General features: G+C 37.6%; 1 protein-coding gene across 8 annotated transcripts in view; it reads right to left on the bottom strand.

Moving 5' to 3' along the window:
- The window catches only part of ehbp1 (EH domain binding protein 1), a 150,873-nt gene extending 137,784 nt beyond the window's left edge, over positions 1–13,089 (bottom strand). For 4 of the 8 annotated variants that reach the window (XM_030155379.1, XM_030155385.1, XM_030155382.1 and 1 more), the window contains exons 1-2: positions 12,685–13,089; positions 11,620–12,089 (exon numbers count right to left, since the gene is read on the bottom strand). In XM_030155379.1, the coding sequence (XP_030011239.1) occupies positions 11,620–11,723 (104 nt within the window). In that variant the 5' untranslated portion in view covers positions 11,724–12,089; positions 12,685–13,089. The remainder of the gene's footprint in view (positions 1–11,619; positions 12,090–12,684) is intronic. The other 4 variants (XM_030155386.1, XM_030155384.1, XM_030155387.1 and 1 more) reach the window with 2 other exon arrangements.
- Positions 13,090–19,890: the final 6,801 nt, after the last annotated feature.

The following is a 19,890-nucleotide window of genomic DNA, read 5'->3' as shown; positions in this document are numbered from 1 at the left end:
ATCACTTTTTAACTAACTTCTGGTAATGGCCTTCTTAATGGCTACAATCATTATTTTGAAGAAATACATGTCTTCTTTCATGATTAACCCTTCTGGGAACAATCCCAGAAACAAGATCTGGGGATCCCTTGAGACATAATGGTTTGGGATGCCCTCCAGAATTCTGACAATATTGTCCCAAAATGGCTGTAGTTTGACACATGCCCAGAAAATATGACTGTGACTGGCATCGATGTGACCATACTGTCTCCAGTTATGCATCTCATTTCACAGTAAGGCAGCCATACTCAGGACTGCAGAGGTAAAGTAAAGCAGATGATACCTACTCCAAAAGATTGCAGGTCAAGTTTATTCTTCTTAGCTTCTTTATTGCCCACAGGCTGAAGACAGTTGGTCACTGTCCAGTATCATCCTATTATACCACCATTCTCCTTCTGTTCACACTGTTTTCTAATACAGTTGAATTTTTCTCTCTGTTGGCAGCCGCCTCTAACACATTTTCAACTGCTGCACTGAAGTGATAAAAAACTCTTTTTAAACGACGACACCATCTTGACAAAACAAACATATGGTGATGAGGATGTGCAACATCCTTTCTAAATGCCGACATTACTCAGAGGAGGAAGAGCTTTGGCATCCACTGAAATACTTCACATCTTTCTGTCAATCTCAGAAACCAAGAGAGAAGAATAAGTAGATGCGACACCCTGTAGTAAGTCTGAAAGAGACATCATCACAACAATAATTTTGCAATGCAAAACAGCAAAACAGAAAAGCACTCTGTGATATGCAGGCTCTATGACTGATAATACACTGCATCAATGCAATGTACAGATCCAGATGTAAATAATAAACCATAGTGCAGCAAAACCATTTTTCTTCAGCTGTATAAATAGGGACATAAACAATGATACTGTGAATTAAACCATACTGAATATACTCAGGCGTTTAAACTGGTTCATTTATCTAATCTTTCAAGTAAAATTAGCTCATTAGCTTTTATTTTGTCTGTGTAGCTCCGTTTCATTAAGAAAAAAAAGGTTTTGAACTTCTTGATTTACTGCAGTTTTTGCAGAATGAATGTTATTAAAATACATGTTTGAATCAAATGCTGACTCCACATTCACTCCATCCACAACAGGATGGTTCAGAGTGGGAGGAGAGGATCTAGGAAGAGGAGAAAAAAAAGAGGAGTGAATGAGACACAGGCGGGACTGCTTTCAGTTTGCTGTGATATCAGTCAAACTGTGGCCTTTGCTATGAAGACAGATGCAGCAGTGAAAACACAATCTGTGTCACTGTCACACTCCAGACCGCCTACACCAAACACACACTCACACACAGTGGGTAAGGCAAGAGAAGACAAAATGCCATTTTAAACATAACTGAAGTCACTATAACTTAATTCAAGGAGGAGATCCAAAATTACTGCAAAAAATGGCACAAAGTAAGCGGGAAAAAACCTGGTGTTACTTTAATTTGTGTTTTACTTTTGATTAAGAGTATTATGACGAATGCATGATTTTGAGGGAAGTAACATTTTTATTTGGGATGTTGAGTCCAAATGCATAAATAAAGACAGTAACAGTCTGATGATGACTGACAGCCAAGAAAAGAGCGAAAAGAAAAGCTATGTATAAAGCCTCAAATTCTCCGCATGATCATTTGTGAGCTGTGGAAACCCAATAGAAACTGTGGTTTGGACAAAAGTTTAGAACAATGTCCAGTGCAAGTATGTATCATTCCCTAATGTTTATGTATTTGGAACAGAATGTATCTTTGGGCTGATCATCATCAGGTCAGGACTTTTTAATTCCTCACTTCTCACATCATAAGACTAACTGTACCTTTGATAAAACCAGAGGAAAAGTAGAGCACCACTGAGTATTTTCTGTGTAGACTACTTCAAGTGTTCTCATGTTTTGCACTGTAGGAACTCGTGACATTTTTCCTATATACCAGGCATGCTGATGAATGAATAAAAATCACTAATATCAAGTGTAGGGATGTTAAGAAGTTACGCATAGGTAGCTGCCTTTCAGTGAGTCACATAAGGTAGTAAAAATCCACCCTCCCCTTCCTCCACAACTACTCATATACCAACTTGCCAAGAGCTATTGGGAATGACTGACACAGCAGGAATCACAGCCATCATGTGCTGTACGAGCACCAACAGTGAAGAAACAAGATGCCCTAGTGTTTGAGGCCAATTTCTGTCTCACAAGGCCAACTGCTTTGAGTCCAGATGTGGATCCTTGCTGCAAGTAACATGACTCTTATCTCCCTATGACTATCGCTTACACTGTACCTGCTCAAATGACAGAAATAGAAACAGAAAAACACATCTGTCCTTTGGCTGAATAAATATTTGGCCTTTATTGACCATTTAGTTCATGGTAACAGTAATATTCAATGACAGACTACTGATAAAAGAATCCATGATAACCAGAATACAGAGGCACTCTTTACTGCCCTCCTTAGTGATAGAGATACATTACTACTACTGGTAAGATGTCTTAGAGTAATCAACCAACAACTCTGAACTGTTCCAGAAGTCTAATGTCCTAGTAATAGAGACTGGAGAATTCTGAGGGTGTACAGACCACAAGTTTGCTTCCCACAGAAGACAATCCCACAAGAGGGAAGAAAACTTTGTCTCAAGAGAGAAGAAACTTTCAAAATTCTATAACTGACAATGTGTTCATGAGCCACTGCACCTGCACATGAACAACAATTCAAGTGCAGAACTTTAACAAAGTGGGTTTATTAGCTGCAGCAGTGGGTGATAACAGTCTAATGGCCCAGAAGGAACTGAAATGTAACATTAATATGTTGTTGCTTCTGGTGTTTTGACCAGACGCACATAATCAGGGTGCAGATGCTGCTGCATAGCTATGCAAGCTGATAAATGATGAGCGTCTCTAGGGTTGTTTGTGCTTCCCTGCCTGAGAGCAGTGGAGACAGACACACCAGCAGAGTTTTCATCACATTTAACACTCCATTGACTGCTTCACAGCCCTGCAATCTTTCATGTCTCTTGGTGTGCGTGAGTAGGAGGATGGGGTTTGTGAACATATGCGTGTCTATAATTGCAGCACAAAATAACTGCACCCTACAGAGTATTTAAGGGGATATCCTCAGAAAAAAGTAGGAAAAAAGGAAGGCAGAAATATTTAGCAATTAAGACATGTAGGAAGAGCAAAGGAGAGAAAGTAAAATGTGTTAAACACAAATGAAGGGTGGTGCAAGAAGACAGAAAAATGGCAAAGGGCATATTACTGATCAGATGACAATGGGTTTGTTGCAAGAAAACAATTACAGAATCATAAGGAGATGATGAATGGCTTCCAGCTGCACTGTCACAGAAAAAGAATGAACAGACTGAAATCATCAACAAATGTTGGGATTCTGAGGAATTAAAGAATGAAAAAAGAATTTCAACAACTATGAAACCACTTGTGTTAAGTCCAAAATCACTCCCCCTCTTCACTCAGTGGTGAGCAGCATTCAGAGATCTTGAAAACTCTGCAACTGCATAATAACTGACATGTGCAACAGTAATTTTTATATCTGTAAAATGTAACGCACTGATTGGCTGTTAACAAAAAGTAGTGAATATGCTGTGGTCACTATTATTCACAATATACTGCAGAACATTTTTGATCAGCCAAGAAATTTTGCTTGTAGTTATCCAAGAAACTAAAAAATATATTCATTCATTCATTCATTTTCCAAACTGCTTAAACTTGGAGTGGTTTTGCAGGGTTGCTGGAGCCCATCCCAGCCACCAATAGGTGAAGGCGGGATACACCATGGATGTGTAGACAATTTGTTGCAGGGCTGACATTTAGAGATAAACAACCATGCACTCACACATTTACACCATAGGGCAATTTCAGACCAACCAATTCATCTATTACAGTAGTTCTCAAACTTTTTACAGTGAAGTACCCCCTGAAATATACTTTTTTTAGCTTAGTACCCCCAACTCTCACTTCAGCATTTTGGTTTCAAAAAATTAGGCAAAATTTATTCCTGTGCCAATATCTGTATATATTTTCAAAACTTTGTAAACAAATAACATATATTTAACTGTAATATATATATATTAAAAAACACATTTTTTATGTAAATTTTGAGTGCAAAATATAAACTTAAAAGTGCCCTCCTTCACTGATAAGAAAAATAAATTAATTGGTCATTAATTAATAACTGACCAACAATTCATCAACAAAAAATAATTACTTACCTACTGAAATAAAGTCATTTTGAATAATATAAAATAGAAATGTTCTTAAAATGTTACCAAAGCTTAAAAAAGATTACTGACAATAAAATTATTATATGAATGTATTTATTGTGTTTTATATTTCAGCATTAATTCTCATTATTTATTTTGTATTTGGTACATGATGATGTATTTAATGTATTTTTCCAGAAAAAATTTCAAGCACCCCTGGGCTTCTTCCAAGTACCCCTGGGGGTACACATACCCCACTCTGGGAACCCCTGATATATCAAAATGGGATCAAACTCAGGACCTTCTGAGATTTAATATCAACTTAATATTCATGCTGATAACTGAAAACAAACATTTTCACTATGCATGAAGAGAATAGCTCAATTCATTCAAATTAAGATAAAACAAAATTAAATATACCAACTCAAACACACTGAAAGCATTGTAAACCATTTAAACAAAGTTTAAAAAAGTAGCTATAGCTTTCCAAATCCTCAGAAGGGAGAAAAAATGTTGAGTTTTACCTACAGTTTCTGTACAACACAGATGTTCCATACATCACCTGGCAGTGTGGTCATCTCTTAGCGCCAAACACAAACCAGAGATGAGTCAACACCTTCACATTTGAATAGAATGAAGGCCACGTCAGAAAAGTTGGCAGGACGATGTTGCTCTGGCTGCGAGATGATGGAGAGTTGCCATAATGCACACATGCTCAACAGAAGACAACATGTCACAGCCTGACACAGGCCGGTCACTTCCACACTGGGAAACACTGAACAATCTGCCAAGTGACAGCCTGATGCTTACACTGTGAAACAAACAACATGCCTTCATTTACAGTCATTCAGTTTAGACATGCTGGAATTCATCTCCTTCACTCGAACTGAACAAAAAGAGAGAAAGTACAGGGTCCGTGTGTTTTTCAAATAGTAAGTTAGTTAAACATACTTTCTATGAAGGATCCATTCTCAGCTGCCAATAATTAACGTGCCTTATTTTCAGGGGTTGGGATAACAGCAGGGGCAGTTAAACAACTATTAATTTTGAGAGCATATTGAGTAAAAAGGGGATTATTTTTCCCCAACTTTTCTTACGTAAGACATTTAGTTTCACTACAGGACTGTGGGACTGAGGCTGAGGCATTCACTCTGAGAATGCCCTTCTAGTTTGTGCGTGCTTTATAAAAGTGGATGCACAAAAACACAGTTGAAAGAAATAGCCGTTGTTTTGTGTGCACGTCTTCGAGGTTACTTCAGGCTTTGATTGATGCAAAAACATCTTTAGAACTTTTCCTGTCATGTCATGTGTCAGACTGGGAGAGAGTCATGATTAGGAGGAGTCTTGCATGCAGCAAGCTAGAATTACCATGTAATCAATACAGACGGTGTGTTGCTTCCAGGGTATGATCCTCATATCCTCACTACCATGTCACCATGTCTGTTAACAGCAGTGACGCTTTGACTTTTGACAGTGTTTTCAAACTATATTTTAGCAGAGAGCTGATGAAAAACACATTCTTGCATAAAAGCTACAGCCTCAAGGGGAAATTAACAGAGTGAGCAAGGGTTATGTTATTCAACCTTTCTCCTTTTGAGGAAGAGTTGACCCCCCCTACTGCAGGTATTCCTAAACCTGCCCCCTCTCTGGTCCCAGACTTGTTTTAAAATCACTTCGACCAAACTACAGCTTTGGAAATACTTATTAAACTACGGTGACAAAGCAGTGAAAAGGAAATATTTGAATGTACACTTCAAAAAGACTGTTATGAGATGCTCCTTCATTAAGACACAATCATTTCTTGCCTAGTCAACAGCACAAACTAAAGCCAGGGGTGAACTTGCTACCAAGGAGCAAATGCCACATTTTCTGAGTTTAAACAATATCTATGTTCAGCTAATATAGGTCAACTAAAAAGTGCAGTGAGGACACTTCTGTTTTTAGGCAGCCAGGAAATGCAGTAGTAAACAATACAAAATTCACTCCACTTCTTAGCGCTGACACAAAGGTGTCTCAAGCAGTTGTATCAGAAACTGTTCTGCCTTTGAGAGGAGCTCAAATGGTGGTCAAATAAACACAGTAAGTCAAATATAACAGTAACTACGCAACACAGATGCATGGAAAGATGTGGCTAAAAATTATTTGAGGGTACATCAAGTGTCACAGAAATGGAAATGCAATCAATGGATAACATAAAAATAAAAGCTGAAACAGCAGTGTCCTTCAACTCAGCTTTTTGGTGTAATCTTTTAAAACAACCTGCAGAGTCTGACATTGCCAATATAAACCTTCTATTTGACTGAGATGCTTTGCTTCTTTCTTGTTTAATCTCACAAGCAAAGTTCAGGTGAAGCTTGTGGAGGTTTATTTGACATGTAAAGAGCATAGAAAAAAAGTGTAAATGTTAAAGTTAGTTGCATAGTTAGGTTTAGTGTGCCTGTTCTCCACTTCAAGGGTCTAGCTGGCTCCATATTAGTAAAATTAGCAGAATGACAAGGCGTAGATTTTAAATTTTCTAATCCATGGAAGAACACACAGTTCCACACACACCCCAGTGGACAACAAAACCTAACTGTAAAACAAATGGGCTAAGAATACAAGACAATTCTATGGCATTTTGACAGATATAAGAATAAACTGAAACATTTACTGGTCTGAATTGTAGTTATGTGCTTAGAAGCTGTGGAGAGAGTAAGTTATTAAATAATTAACATAGGGGTCTGATCAAGCGAAAGAGAACATCAAAATGAAAAAGTAAATTTGCACACATCATTTATCAAGTGGGATCATTTATTAGCTAAAGATCTCTATTTTATGGAACTGTTATCCTTTTTAAAATACTACTTATTGAAAATAAGTTACAACCAATTTTACCAATTGTACTTTTTACACCATAGCCATAGTTCGAATTTGACACTAAAAATTATATTTTAAAAATTTTTTAACATTTATTTAATTTGTTGATTATATAGATGATAGTTACATTTCAAGAATTATATTTTCATTATTTTGTGAATATTATTGATATTTATGAGTTTGAACATTTGTGAGTTGCTTAAAAGGTCTTATCCACGTGTTACCACAAAAATACAGATTTTTAATATTCAAGTTACTTATAATTCAGATATTTGAGTGAAACTTTCAGAAAGTAATGATCTTTTAATACATTTTGGATGATGCATATAATAGTAAATAGTTGTCCACGTCTTACTATGGCAGCCTGTCCAAGTGTAACCACATTCTCATATCAATAAAACAGAGACTTTTCAATATTTTACTCCAAAATTTATTTTCAACATAGTTGAACATAATATCTAAAAGGTTTTGTTCTACTTGATATCAATTTCTGTCGAGACCCCCATGTTTTGAATGTTTGCATAAAGCTTAGAAAATGTGTCCGTTTCAAGTCCACATGTTACAGAGCAGTAATTTGACATTTTTTTCATGTAAAAATTTAATCTCCCCAAATTTAATTATACATAATGTTAAAATACTTATAAATACCTACTCAAATATGTATATTACATGCATATAAGTTACTCTGCTTACATGACAGAGACTGTTGAACACGAACTGTGTCTACATGTTACCGCTTGATTGGACCCATTGAGGGACTTTGTACTGTTCCATAATGCCAATGTGTAGAGAAAATAGTTGCTTTGACCTTGATGGAAAGCAATAGGTTTTACTGAACCAAGTCAGCAAAAGAAATAATACATGCTTAAACAGTTTAGCAAACTAAAACAACAAAGTCTGTACTTCAGGCTGCATCATAATTAGTTCATGGAGCTAAAGTGAATTGGAATTATTGTTAATCTTGATTAGAAGCATCTGTTGAAATAAAAATAAAAAAAGAGTGGCATGCTTAAGAAATGTTAAAAGATCTTCATGACTAAAATAGGTCATATTTAATATTTCAGTGCAACCTTTTACATCACTCACTGTTAAATGACGCAGGTGTTTTATTGTCCAGTCATGTGTGGAAAACTTGATACCAAACTTTTTCTTATAACATTCTCCCACTGATTACGGTTGTGGATTCATGTAACTGAATGTTTTAAAAAGAAGCACCAATAAATCAGTCACATATAAATGACCCGGATTGCCTACAATAGAAAATGGACAACCAAAAGGATGACTCAGTTTTTAACAAGGATGTTAAATATCTGGTTTCATATGATGCTAGTGCTGCCATATTGTGAATGGGGCTCCTTTTCACTGGCAAACACAAACACTGAACTCATTAATGTTTTAATGGTTCATCTGAATTGATTCTGGAGGCTGAAATGGGTGTGTGAGAGCATTGCAAACCCCCCTTGCTCCACCATGGAGTCAATTACAGAAAATAGGTCATAGATTTACAAAAAAAAAAATCTATAAACATAAAATCTGACAGGAAACTCCCCCCAGTCCTCAGCTCCTTGACTGTTGCCACTCCTGAATCCAGCAGGAAAACACTGCTGTGCAAACTATCCAGTAACTTTACAAACAAAACCAACTCTGCTCATCTTGCTTCTGTGGATCTCCTTAAAATAGTCTCATACTTGATGTGATTATGAAAAAATTTACATATGAAGCTAAAATTGTCAGATATGTTCACTTTCTTACTGCTCTACAGGTTCTCATTACTTTTTTTTCTTATTTATTTGAATTAAAATTAACTGATAAGATGAGACACCAGAGCATGTTTACAGTCTGTTTATTGCTGGTCTGATATTAACCAAAAAAAATGCTAAATTATTACATTTCACAAGTGATATATTCATAATTTTGCAGTCACAGTAACAGACACACACAGCATCCTTGTTACTATGATGATTAAGTTTCACTTCTATCATCCCCAGTGCAAGACAAAAAAGAAGAGGACTGTATACTAAGTAATGATAATGAGTTAACAAAAATAACAAATGGCTAACAACACTGTAGTGATAATAGCTCGCTCCAAATTCATCCCAAGATTAACATACATCATTAACGACATGTTAAGTAAGTAAATTTTATTTATAGAGCACTTTTCACAGACAGAGTCACAAAGTGCTTTATCAATTCAAATCAGAATCATGTTAAAGTAAGACTCTGCATGTTATAATATTTTTGATTTGCTATAACACCATGGAGGAGTAAAATAGGCTATGGCAGGCTGCCACAATCTGTGTCATTAATTGGAAACACTGTATTATCTGAGACCCTCACAAAGGATTTAAGCACTGGAACATTTTTTTTTATTTTTTTTTTTTTTTACAGGGGATAAAATGATCTAAAGTGGTATACGTACATATAACATCAACCTGATAAGAGATGATGAAGGACTGATTGCACAGGAGTAAGGGGAGTTACATGCAAGGTCTCTACACTTTTTTAACCCCTGAAGTAAAATACACTCACTTACATATAAAGGAACACATGTACATTAACAGTGGCATCCCCTAATTAAACCCTATTCCCATCATTGATTTGCAAAATAACAAAAGCCAGAGAGTACTCAAAAATAACTTCAGGATTTCAGATCCATCACAGCTCTGAGGACTCTTTCCAGTCTGTGAAGATGGAAAAGTTTCCACTGCAACAATAACATACCGTACTGATGAAGTCCAAGGAAGGCAAAAATCATGCGCCAAGGCTGTCTCACACTCTTTGAGACAGGCATGTACTGTACAACAACATATACACACACACACACCTCAATGACAAGCAGAGACTGAGGAAACACTCACAGAGACTCTCAGGATGTTTAAGGTACCGTACATCAGTTCCTTTCTGACAGCATAAAGAGGACATTTAAGCTGAGGTGTAGCTTCACTGGCTGATGCCTGTTTTTTACTAAATTAACTGGAAAAATTGATACCTCATATTTTGCAGTAGAGACAAAAAGGGAATTATAGAATTGCATAGTGCATTTTGTATATTTCTACCACTAAATAACATAAAAGGCTCAAATTGCAAAACAAAGCATACTAGTGACTGTGTGCTGAGCCCACCCACCCTTTGCTCTGGGAAGAGATGTACATTTTTCTCATTCCATTCTCCAACACGTTAACATCTGTCCCAGGTCGAAGCTCAGTGGGGCTGTGCAAGTCACGCCTACGGTAAGCCACTTGAAAGACCATGTCTGCAGGCTACATCTTAGCTCCACAAGTCTTCACTTTTCACTCTACAGGATTCATACCTGTAGGAGGAATCCAAGTATGTATACACCTATCTGCATACTCCATCTTCGCCTTTGAAAACATAGTTGATACCTACCCCATCCCCTTAACGTAGAGTACCTCTCACTCTTTGTTCACTCCAGATGCATCTTTTACGTATGCTGAAATACACATGGATGGTAAAAATACTGGACAATGAAGGTAAAGCCTTCTGAGAGGGTATATCTGTGTTTATATTGCAATATCCACATTTTAGTACTACTGTGAAATAACATATTTGGAAAATCCACTAAAAACATGTATTTGATAAAGAAAACCATCTACCTGGAGCATCTGTTCTGGTTAACACACTGAACTGAATATATAAATTTAAAAAGTACACAATCACATCAGTGGAGAAAACATAAAGATCCAATAAGATCATAAAGTCATTCTGCTCATTAATTTCCAACAATACCAACACACTCACCTAGGCTATATTTCAAAAGATAAATACCGTAAACAGACTCTCTCTCAAAAATTTCTGGCAACACAGAGACATAATGTCAAAATTATCAAACACATAATTAAAACCTTTGGGTATTAGTTTTCATTGTAGCTTGTGCCTGCATGTAAACTTTGCTGACATTACTGGTGACACTGCCAGTGGTAAAAAGGTCATTTCATTTCTAAAGAAGTAAAAGGATCAAAAGGTCAATGCCTTTGGCAGCTTTAAAAGTTTCCTGGGATTGGTCATTAGAATAGGAGTATTACTAAAACAGATAACTGCAAATGCCCCTGCTTAGTACTGGAAACAATTTAATAGAAAATTGGGAATTATTAACACAATTCACTCCAGATAACTTGAAGCTGATACAGCATGAGATGATTGTAATAATTCTGACATTCTCTGATAGTTATCCTCCTTTCAGGGAGGTCAGAGGTCAGAATCATATTTCCAGCAGAACATGAAGCAGCCAGCCCCTCACTGCCTTTCTTTTTAGCGTAGACTAAGACTCAAACCAAACAAATTCAGCATTGGTGCACAAGAAAAAAAAACATAGCAATTTTACAAGGCAGCCGGCCCCTCCCAGCATGCAGACATGCCTGCACACCAAGGAGACTATGTGTGTGTGTATGTGTGTGAATTATGGCCACCAGGAATGAGCTCAGCATTCCAGCACAGACAGAGACACACAGTTTTCATGGGGGTTAAATGACAGCACTGTGGTTTCCTGTGATCCCCAAACTTACCATTTCTTTGTGCATTCCACCATCAGTTCCTGATAGGATGCCACAAACTGGAATTTGGAGGCATGCTTGCCTACACGTTGCAGTCTCTTCCAAACCGAGGCCATGTTTCTTTGGGAACGGTTAGTTTCTGTGTACCTATCCCGTCCTGGACTTCCTTCTTTGGGCTTCCTACGCACAAATTCCCACTGATATTTATATGTATTTGGGCATATTCCACCCGCTTAGACACATAGTTAATGTTTAGCTGGAAGCACAATGAAAAAAAGAAGACTGCACATCCAGCTGCGGCAGCTGGTCTTTAAAAACCGCCTGATAAATCCAAACGTGAGGACAGGGAATCCTGGCAGCGGTGGACGAGGTCTGATTTGACGGCGCGCATGATGTTAATCGGAAAAATCACTCCATAATTTCAAAAGCCATGATGAATAATCCACTCAGTATATGTATCATAATCCCATGTGATGATCAGCCTGAAAAAAAGAAAAGAAACATTCAGTAGAGCACCAAACACACTGAAGTCCCGGTGTACAGCGGAGTATCTTTGCTGATTTCGAACGTTAAACACCGTCCTGATCCAGTGGTGCTTTGTCCATTAAGCTGTTTTTCCGATCAGCTCGGTAGTAATACCCAGTGCACATGTCAAGACAACCTAGTTTATCTACATCAGCAACGTAATAGTTTGTTAATGTACAAGAATGTGTGAAGGACTTCAGCACTACTTCTGCTGCCAACACAGCGTCCCGGTGTCTATTTACTGGGGTGGTGAGCTAAGTTGGGATGTTTAATAATAAAATATGAATTTATCTTCTGTGAACAGTGCCACAAAGTCAGTGTCATTACATCCAGCAAGCCCTGTAATTCATCATGTCAACCACAAAAGCACCTATAAACACCAACCGAGGTTGAGACTCAAATGAACATTTTTGTAAACATGGAATATTTGTTGGAATGTGTCTGAAACCAGGGAATAGCCTGAGCCGTTACGCTCCGCTAACCGGAATGATTCAGCTGCTAAGCTAACGATTTAACATGTGAAACTAGATTAACGGTCAGTATGACACTCACCTTACCGCTATTTCCAGTGCATCGTCGGTTAAATGGTCTTATCAGCCGTGTGAACAGAGGCGAACTGTCTGACTGTCTACCACGAAGTATCTGCCGAGCGAGCGTCGCCCGCTTGCTAGCTAATTATCGCCCTCTTTGCAGCAGTACCAACACCAGCCATACAGCTAGCTAGCCTGCTAGCAACAGCTAGCCATCATAATAACACGGCAAGAGCGGAAACCGTTGGTTTACAGCGGACACATTTACTCCACAGGTAACTGTAAGAACACACAGCACAAAGCAAGAGATGGCATTTAAGTAAGCTTTCCCCGAAACCAAGTCAAACAAAAGTAATCCAGCCTTAAGCAAAAATCTAAATATCAAACTTAATGTTCTAGTTTTAAATAGTTTGATGATCTGCTTCTAATGAGAATATAAAGTCACACGTAGCCAACATCTTAAACTTACCCTGTCGTAAAGTTAAAAGAAAATTAATACAGATGTCACTATAAAATAGCAATCAGACAAGGAACCGCTATGTTAGGATACATTCTTATTGGAATAATTGTTTCTATAGTCCCTAATGATAGATTCCATGTAATTATACGTGATGTGCTCTATCCTAAACGTTTTCTTTTTCATCTGCAAAATATAGGTTTTTATTTTGAAGGCAGACATATATACTTCCGGTGTGATTGTGGGTGAATTGATGCAGCTCCTTTTCTTAATCATTTCACCCACAGCCTAGATCAGGGGTGTCAAACTCATTTTGTTTCAGGGGCCATATTTAGCCCAATTTGATCTCAAGTGGGCCAGACCAGTAAAATAATGACTTAATAACCTATAAATAATGTCAAATCCAAGTTTTTCTTTTTGTTTTAGTACAAAAAAAAAAAAAAAAAAAAAAAAAAAAATAATAATAATAATAATAATAATAATAATAAATTAAATTACGAAAATATTTAACTCTTACAAAAAAGATGTGAATAACCTGAAAAACAGACATTTCTTTAGAAAATTAGTGCAATTTTAACTATATTATGCCTCAACTTATTATTATACATGTACATTTACACACAATGTTACATAAACATTTGGTAACAGGCAGAATATTGTTAAAATTTTTGAATCTGGAACTAAAATTTGAACAATTTCTACAATATTACGCCTCTTGTTATTAACACAACTACAGATCACAGTGGATCCATAACTGCACAAAACATTTAGTAACAGGCAGAATACTGTTAAAACTGCACATTTCTGGTTGTTCATCTTTGTTTTTATTTATGTATTTATTTGCATTTTATTGTGAAAGAATAGTTTTGTAAATGTAAATATGGAGGTCCACCGCTCTACTTACAGGACTTCAGGGATCTGTAAAGTCTTGGTCTAGATACCACAGCACACCTTCAGAGGTCTGGTGGAGTCTAGGTCAGACCTGACTATACAATATTGAACAGGTGCTAATAATGTTCTACTCCCATAGATGTTTGATTGGTTGAGAACTGCTTGTTGTTCTTTAGACCACTTGGCAGGTACTCACCACTTTACATTGGGAATATCCAGTAAGATCTGGAGAAGCTCTGACCCACAATTTCTCCCTGTTGACAAAGTTGCTCAGATCCATACTCTTGCCCATTTTGCTGTTTCCAACACATCAACAAGGACAAAATGTCCACTTGCTGCCTAATATACTCCAACCACTGACAGGTCCCATTGTAATGACATAATCCAAATTAACTAGTGAAATTAAAGACTATAATTATTACTTTTAATAGTATTTCTTCCTTAAATGATTGTTTTCTTTGCCACTCGGTTTGGTGTTTCCCTAAAGGTTCTGTCATTACATAAACCAGTATGGCCCTCTAAAGTCCATGAAGCATATTATTTTGACAAAACAACGTTGTTTTTTTTTTGTTTGTTTTTTTCCATTAAACTGTCCCATCCCTTTCTGTACACAGCAAAAGAAAGATGGTACCAATCAAAGGCAAGGTATGTAATTCATCCAGGACACTACAGTATCATGGCTCATCCCTTCAGGTTTGTGCTAATGAGGACGACAGTGTCATTTCCTGATCCTGCCACATTAAGAAGTGAATGTTAACCTTCATCTGCTGTATGCCAGGGGTCTTTTTCACATGTTGAGTGGAAATCAAACCCCAACCATCTATCAGAAATCAATACCACCTTCCTCTACACACAGACATTCCACCTCACACTGATGGCTTTGTAAAAGGGAAGGGTTAGTGACAAAAGGAAGAAAAGGAAAAGCACGGCAAAGGGAAAGACAACATGAAGCAGAGTCATTTAATATACACAAAAAAGCATGCTGATGTAAATGCACAAACTTCATATCCATTTGTATGTTTCTGCAAGAGAGATGGTTGATTTATTATTCTTGTCTTTTTATTGCGATGGTTTAGATAATAAATAACAGCAGACATGCCAGACATACCAAATCAAATCACTAGAGACATCAATCCAAGTAAAAACCACTGTGGACAGCAAATACACATCCGCCCCATTTATTAGTCAGAAAAAAGCTTTTTGACACTCACAAAAAAAACCCTCACCTTTATGAAATTATAGATTGAAAAAATACTTAGATTTCTCACACTGTGTTATTCAACTCAAATGTCTCTCTTACTGCTGTAACACAGGGCAGTATGTCAGATCAGCTTACTTTCAGATATGTTCTTGTCAACTGAGAACAATTCAGGGTTTAGGGTCAGAGCCGATTTGACAGCAGGGGGCCTGCTGATCCTGCTGCTCTGTGTCGCCTGTTTACATTTTACTCTGACAGATTACAGGGAGCTTCCCCTCGTGCATCAAGGAATGCTTTGATGTGACAAATGACCCGGTGCTAAATGATGCTTTGTGTGTCTGCCCACATGTCAGCGTAGGCCTCATTTCATACATAACACAGGAGGTGAATGGGAAACGACGAGGCCATGTCTGTGTGTGTGTTGCAGGAGGACGGTGAGAGGGAAAGCGGTAAAGGTCAAGTGAAGTCCTCCTGTATGTAACTTCTACGTCCACTCTCCCGTCTCAAACACCTTCTTCTTTATTCATACTCAATCCATAAAAGCAGTCCAATTGTGTTTAACATCCCCCCATTCCAAAATGCTTAAACTGCTTAATCATGAACAAAAACAAAATCCTATAATCACTGCTGTAATACTAATGCTACACTGGGGAGCTCTTTGAATATGAGTGTGCAGTTAAATGCAAAGTGAGCCAGCAGTACAAAAGAGTGTCATCCCCCCAGCTGAGATTTGGCCTATTTGTACTCAACATATTCTACTCTCAGATAGTGTAGCTAAAGTGAATCATAGAGGCTGTCAGCAGTGAGTGAATGCTCTGTTTTAAGAGCACCAGGTTTATTTACGGGTATAAAACAAAGTTATGTTAAACCACACCCACATTTGTTGGTCCTGTATGAAAATTACAGCTTTTTGGAAAGATGTTGCAATACAAATAGAACAGATTTTGGGTTTTAAATTACAGCAACCCACTTTGTCACTTTTGTTGGGAGATCTTCCTGTTGATTTGACAATAAATGATAAATACCTTCTAAAAATCTTTGGTGCTGCAGCAAAAAAAACAAAACAAAAAAAAAAACTCGTAAATAGCTTCAACTTGATCCACCACATAAAACTCTCATACATTTATGCCGAGGCTGCAAGCTGAACTTTACATAATAAGATGGGGGCAAATGGATTAGTTTCTTTAAATACAATTAATGGGTGGTTCGTCTCATAGTCCTGTGAAATGCTATATAAACTGCTGCTCTAAAAATTAAATTGATTAGGTAACTTGATTGCTATTTCGTAACTATAAACTAAATTATCATTACTATTAGATTGTGACAATTATCTGTTGCCGATTGTTGTTTGTTATGTTGTGTATGAAAAAATTATGAACAACTAATAAAAAACTAACTATAAAAAAAAACAGGGTTATATTACTGATCACTGTGTCAGGTTTTTTGGTAAAGATCTGATTAATGCTTTATACTAAACAAAAAGAAGTCCAATAAAACAGCCACTGCTGCTGCTACACTTTCAAAGCAACACTATTTATTTCCAAAATCCTACAAAGCACATTGCAGCTTTGCCTTTGCACTGTACAGATGGAATATATCAGAGAGGTTCTTGTTGTGGGATTTATATTGATTGTGATAGCAGTGATACGGTCTCCAACCAACTGTGAACAAAAAGAGGAAGTTTCACACTCCCTCAGTTTCTCCATCACCCGTCTACCCACCCCTCTCTCTCCATCTTTCTCTTGTTCCTTCTCAAGAGAGCCAACAAAAACACGTCCTCCAGGATCTAAGCCAGCTCTTCAAGCGCAGAGATTCTGGTGTTTGGTGTTAGACCACTTGAAAAGACCTGTTAACAAAGCAGAGTCCTTTAGATATAAGCCATGTGAGTCGGAGCCACTTCACTAGAGCACAGATAGCCAAAAGTATCAGTGCCTGGAAAACAAACTCTTTCCTTTTAGTGAACTGGGAACACGTTGTGACGGTGTTTTAGAACGCATTCAAAGTCTGACGAGGAATTTCATACATCACAGGTAATGGAATCAAACATGAGATAATGCACTGTTGTGTGCTCTTTTGGCTGTGGTTCAGTACTTTGGATGTCCTTTTTGACTTATGAAGTGGTACAAATACCTTCTGAAAGCAACAAACATTAAAAAGTTTTATCTGTTAATTGTTAAATTGGTAAAACAGCATGTTTTTCAGCAACACCTGAATCTAACACGATAATATTGTACATTTAGAGACTGAGGATCTGTTTTGTGGATTTATGATGATTCAGGAATAGTCTAAAAAAATTCAATTTGGGAAAACAACTTAAACCTGATTGAATCTTTGTCAAGGCAGCTAAGTTGGGGTGATCATATTTTCCGCTTCTGGTGTGTGTTCTGACTGTGGAAATGTAAGTACCATGCTTCCATTGCCAGATAAGCATCTTCTGCTTTGAACTGTACCATCCTGAGTCAGACCAGAGTGTCTGATGGTATCTACTCAGTTACAGGAAGTGTAGCTGTTTACGGATGGATGACTGGATTTCTACGTGGAAAAAGGGTGTGGTGATTTCCTCTTGGATTGAAGCCATTAAATCTGGACTAAAATGGATTGGATTCCATTTTATTGGTTCTAGGTTGTAACTACAATTAAATCACAACAGAACAACTATTTCCTCCCACTTCATCAGCTGCCCGCAGGGCTAGCATTTTCTTCCTCATCCTCTTTCCTGTTTATATTATAAGCTTTTGCAGCTTAAATAAGGAAATGACAGATACCAGGCCTCTTGGAATAACTCATGTAGAATGTATTTCTTTATAAAAACATTACAATAATGCTGTTGTACATTTATGTTTATAATGCCTCTTATATGGACAAATTACACTTGATTGTGCTGAAGTACAATGTACTCAACACAAATGGTATCATAAAGGTTTCTGTGGTATCTTTTTCTCAAATACTCCACTGAAATTGGAGTTGAATGAAGTCATTTTGTGTCTGCTGAGTAATAGGTTTTCATGGAAGCAAATTACCTGTTTACACCCATATGGGTGGTTATCAGATCCATCTGTGTCTGTGTGAAATTTAACCCACAATCAGCCAGTGGGCACCTGCACTCTGCAGAGAAGAATCACTTTCCTCTGCAGAAACACAGTGCTGATTACATACGGCCTGTTTGCTGCTGATAGGGAGAGTCAATACATCATTTTCCCATTTTATGCTGACTGTAAAGATGGAACAGAGGGGAGCGACACATATGCAGGGGACAGTATTGCTTCATAAAATGGTTACAAAAGAAGTGTTACTTAAGCTGCCATGGTAAGAAATCCCAGCATCTGCTGAGTGCAGTGGTTTGAGTGATTTGTAAAGCATTTAGAGTGGAATTCAATGTGCTTATTTTGTTCAATTCCAGGATGGGAAAAATCTATTAAGTTGCAGCAAATGCTGAAAACTAATTATCTGAAAGAAGGCAGATAGATAAAGAATTGAGCCTGTTATTCAGTTTTTCTGTAAATCATGGAATTGGGAACTAAAGCAGGCAATGCATAAAACATGAATGTAAATCAGTATGTTGAAAAGAAGAGTGCATGTTTACTTAACCTTGTCAGTTTTAGAACAGAAGAAGGAGACAGAAAGGGGACAATCTAGAGAGTCGTCACTAGATCAGCGCAATGCTGTGAGATCATTAGCGAAACAAGTGTCAGCCAGTATCAGCTCAGTGGCTGAACAGTGACAGTCCAAGCCGACAAGTCACTCTCCAGTTACTCTCCCCCAAGAGAGAGCTGAGCACTTCCACTCACACAAGCTGAACAAAGGCTAAATTAGTCCCTAGATAGCATTCTGGGGGCTATTTGGAGATCCACTCAGGCAGGTTGAGAGGGGAGACTGAGAGAGACCAGAATGACTTCTTTGTTGTGTTCCATCTCCACAGCATAGATTAGACACTTCCATCTGCCTTTTAAAGAGCTTGTTAATTAGCAGCAGGGTGGCTGGATGAAATCATTAAGGGCTTCGCTGCTGGAAGTAATTAATCAACACCACAGGGCTTGTTTGATATGCTGAAATCAATATAGCTTTCCTTCTCTTTGCTGCTCCTTATTGGCTTCTACTTGTAGAACATACAAGAGGTGAATTGTTTTACGAGGCATGTTTCCAGGGCGCTGTTTAATGCAATACATTTGGACTGTTAAATCATAGTTTTGCAAGACTTTATTACTGCACCGTAAGACATAAACCTACCCTATCCTAGGAGAAGCACTTGTGTCACCCATTTGTAGGACTCCACATATACTGACAACTCAGGGGAAGAGTTTGTTTAGAATCCACTGCACTTGAATGAGCCTGTTGGGGTTTTTTTTGTGTGTGAATTCCTGACATTTTGACAAATATCTCACATTAACATTTGCTATTAAGGGCTAGTCTGAAAATGCATCCAGATGTAAAGACCTGAGCTGACACTACAAGGCATTCAGTGCTTGTAAATGGCTTCCCCCTCCTCTTAAAATCAGAAAGGTGAGTGAGAGCACACGTTTTAACAGTGCCCTGAAGGAACACAGAAGAAGGAGTTGCTGCATTCACATACTGCCACTCAGGAGTCCTTTTGATACCAGTTTTTTCAGAGGGAAAGTGTGTTGTATATGTTAATCCATGGTAAGATGAAGTGTTACAACCACAGTTCATTTCACCTGTTTTCC

The sequence above is a fragment of the Sphaeramia orbicularis genome, chromosome 15, assembly GCF_902148855.1.
Source record: "Sphaeramia orbicularis chromosome 15, fSphaOr1.1, whole genome shotgun sequence".
Lineage (NCBI taxonomy): Eukaryota > Metazoa > Chordata > Actinopteri > Kurtiformes > Apogonidae > Sphaeramia > Sphaeramia orbicularis.
The sequence above is the reverse complement of the archived record's forward strand: the minus strand, read 5'-3'. Positions and strand labels throughout refer to the sequence as shown.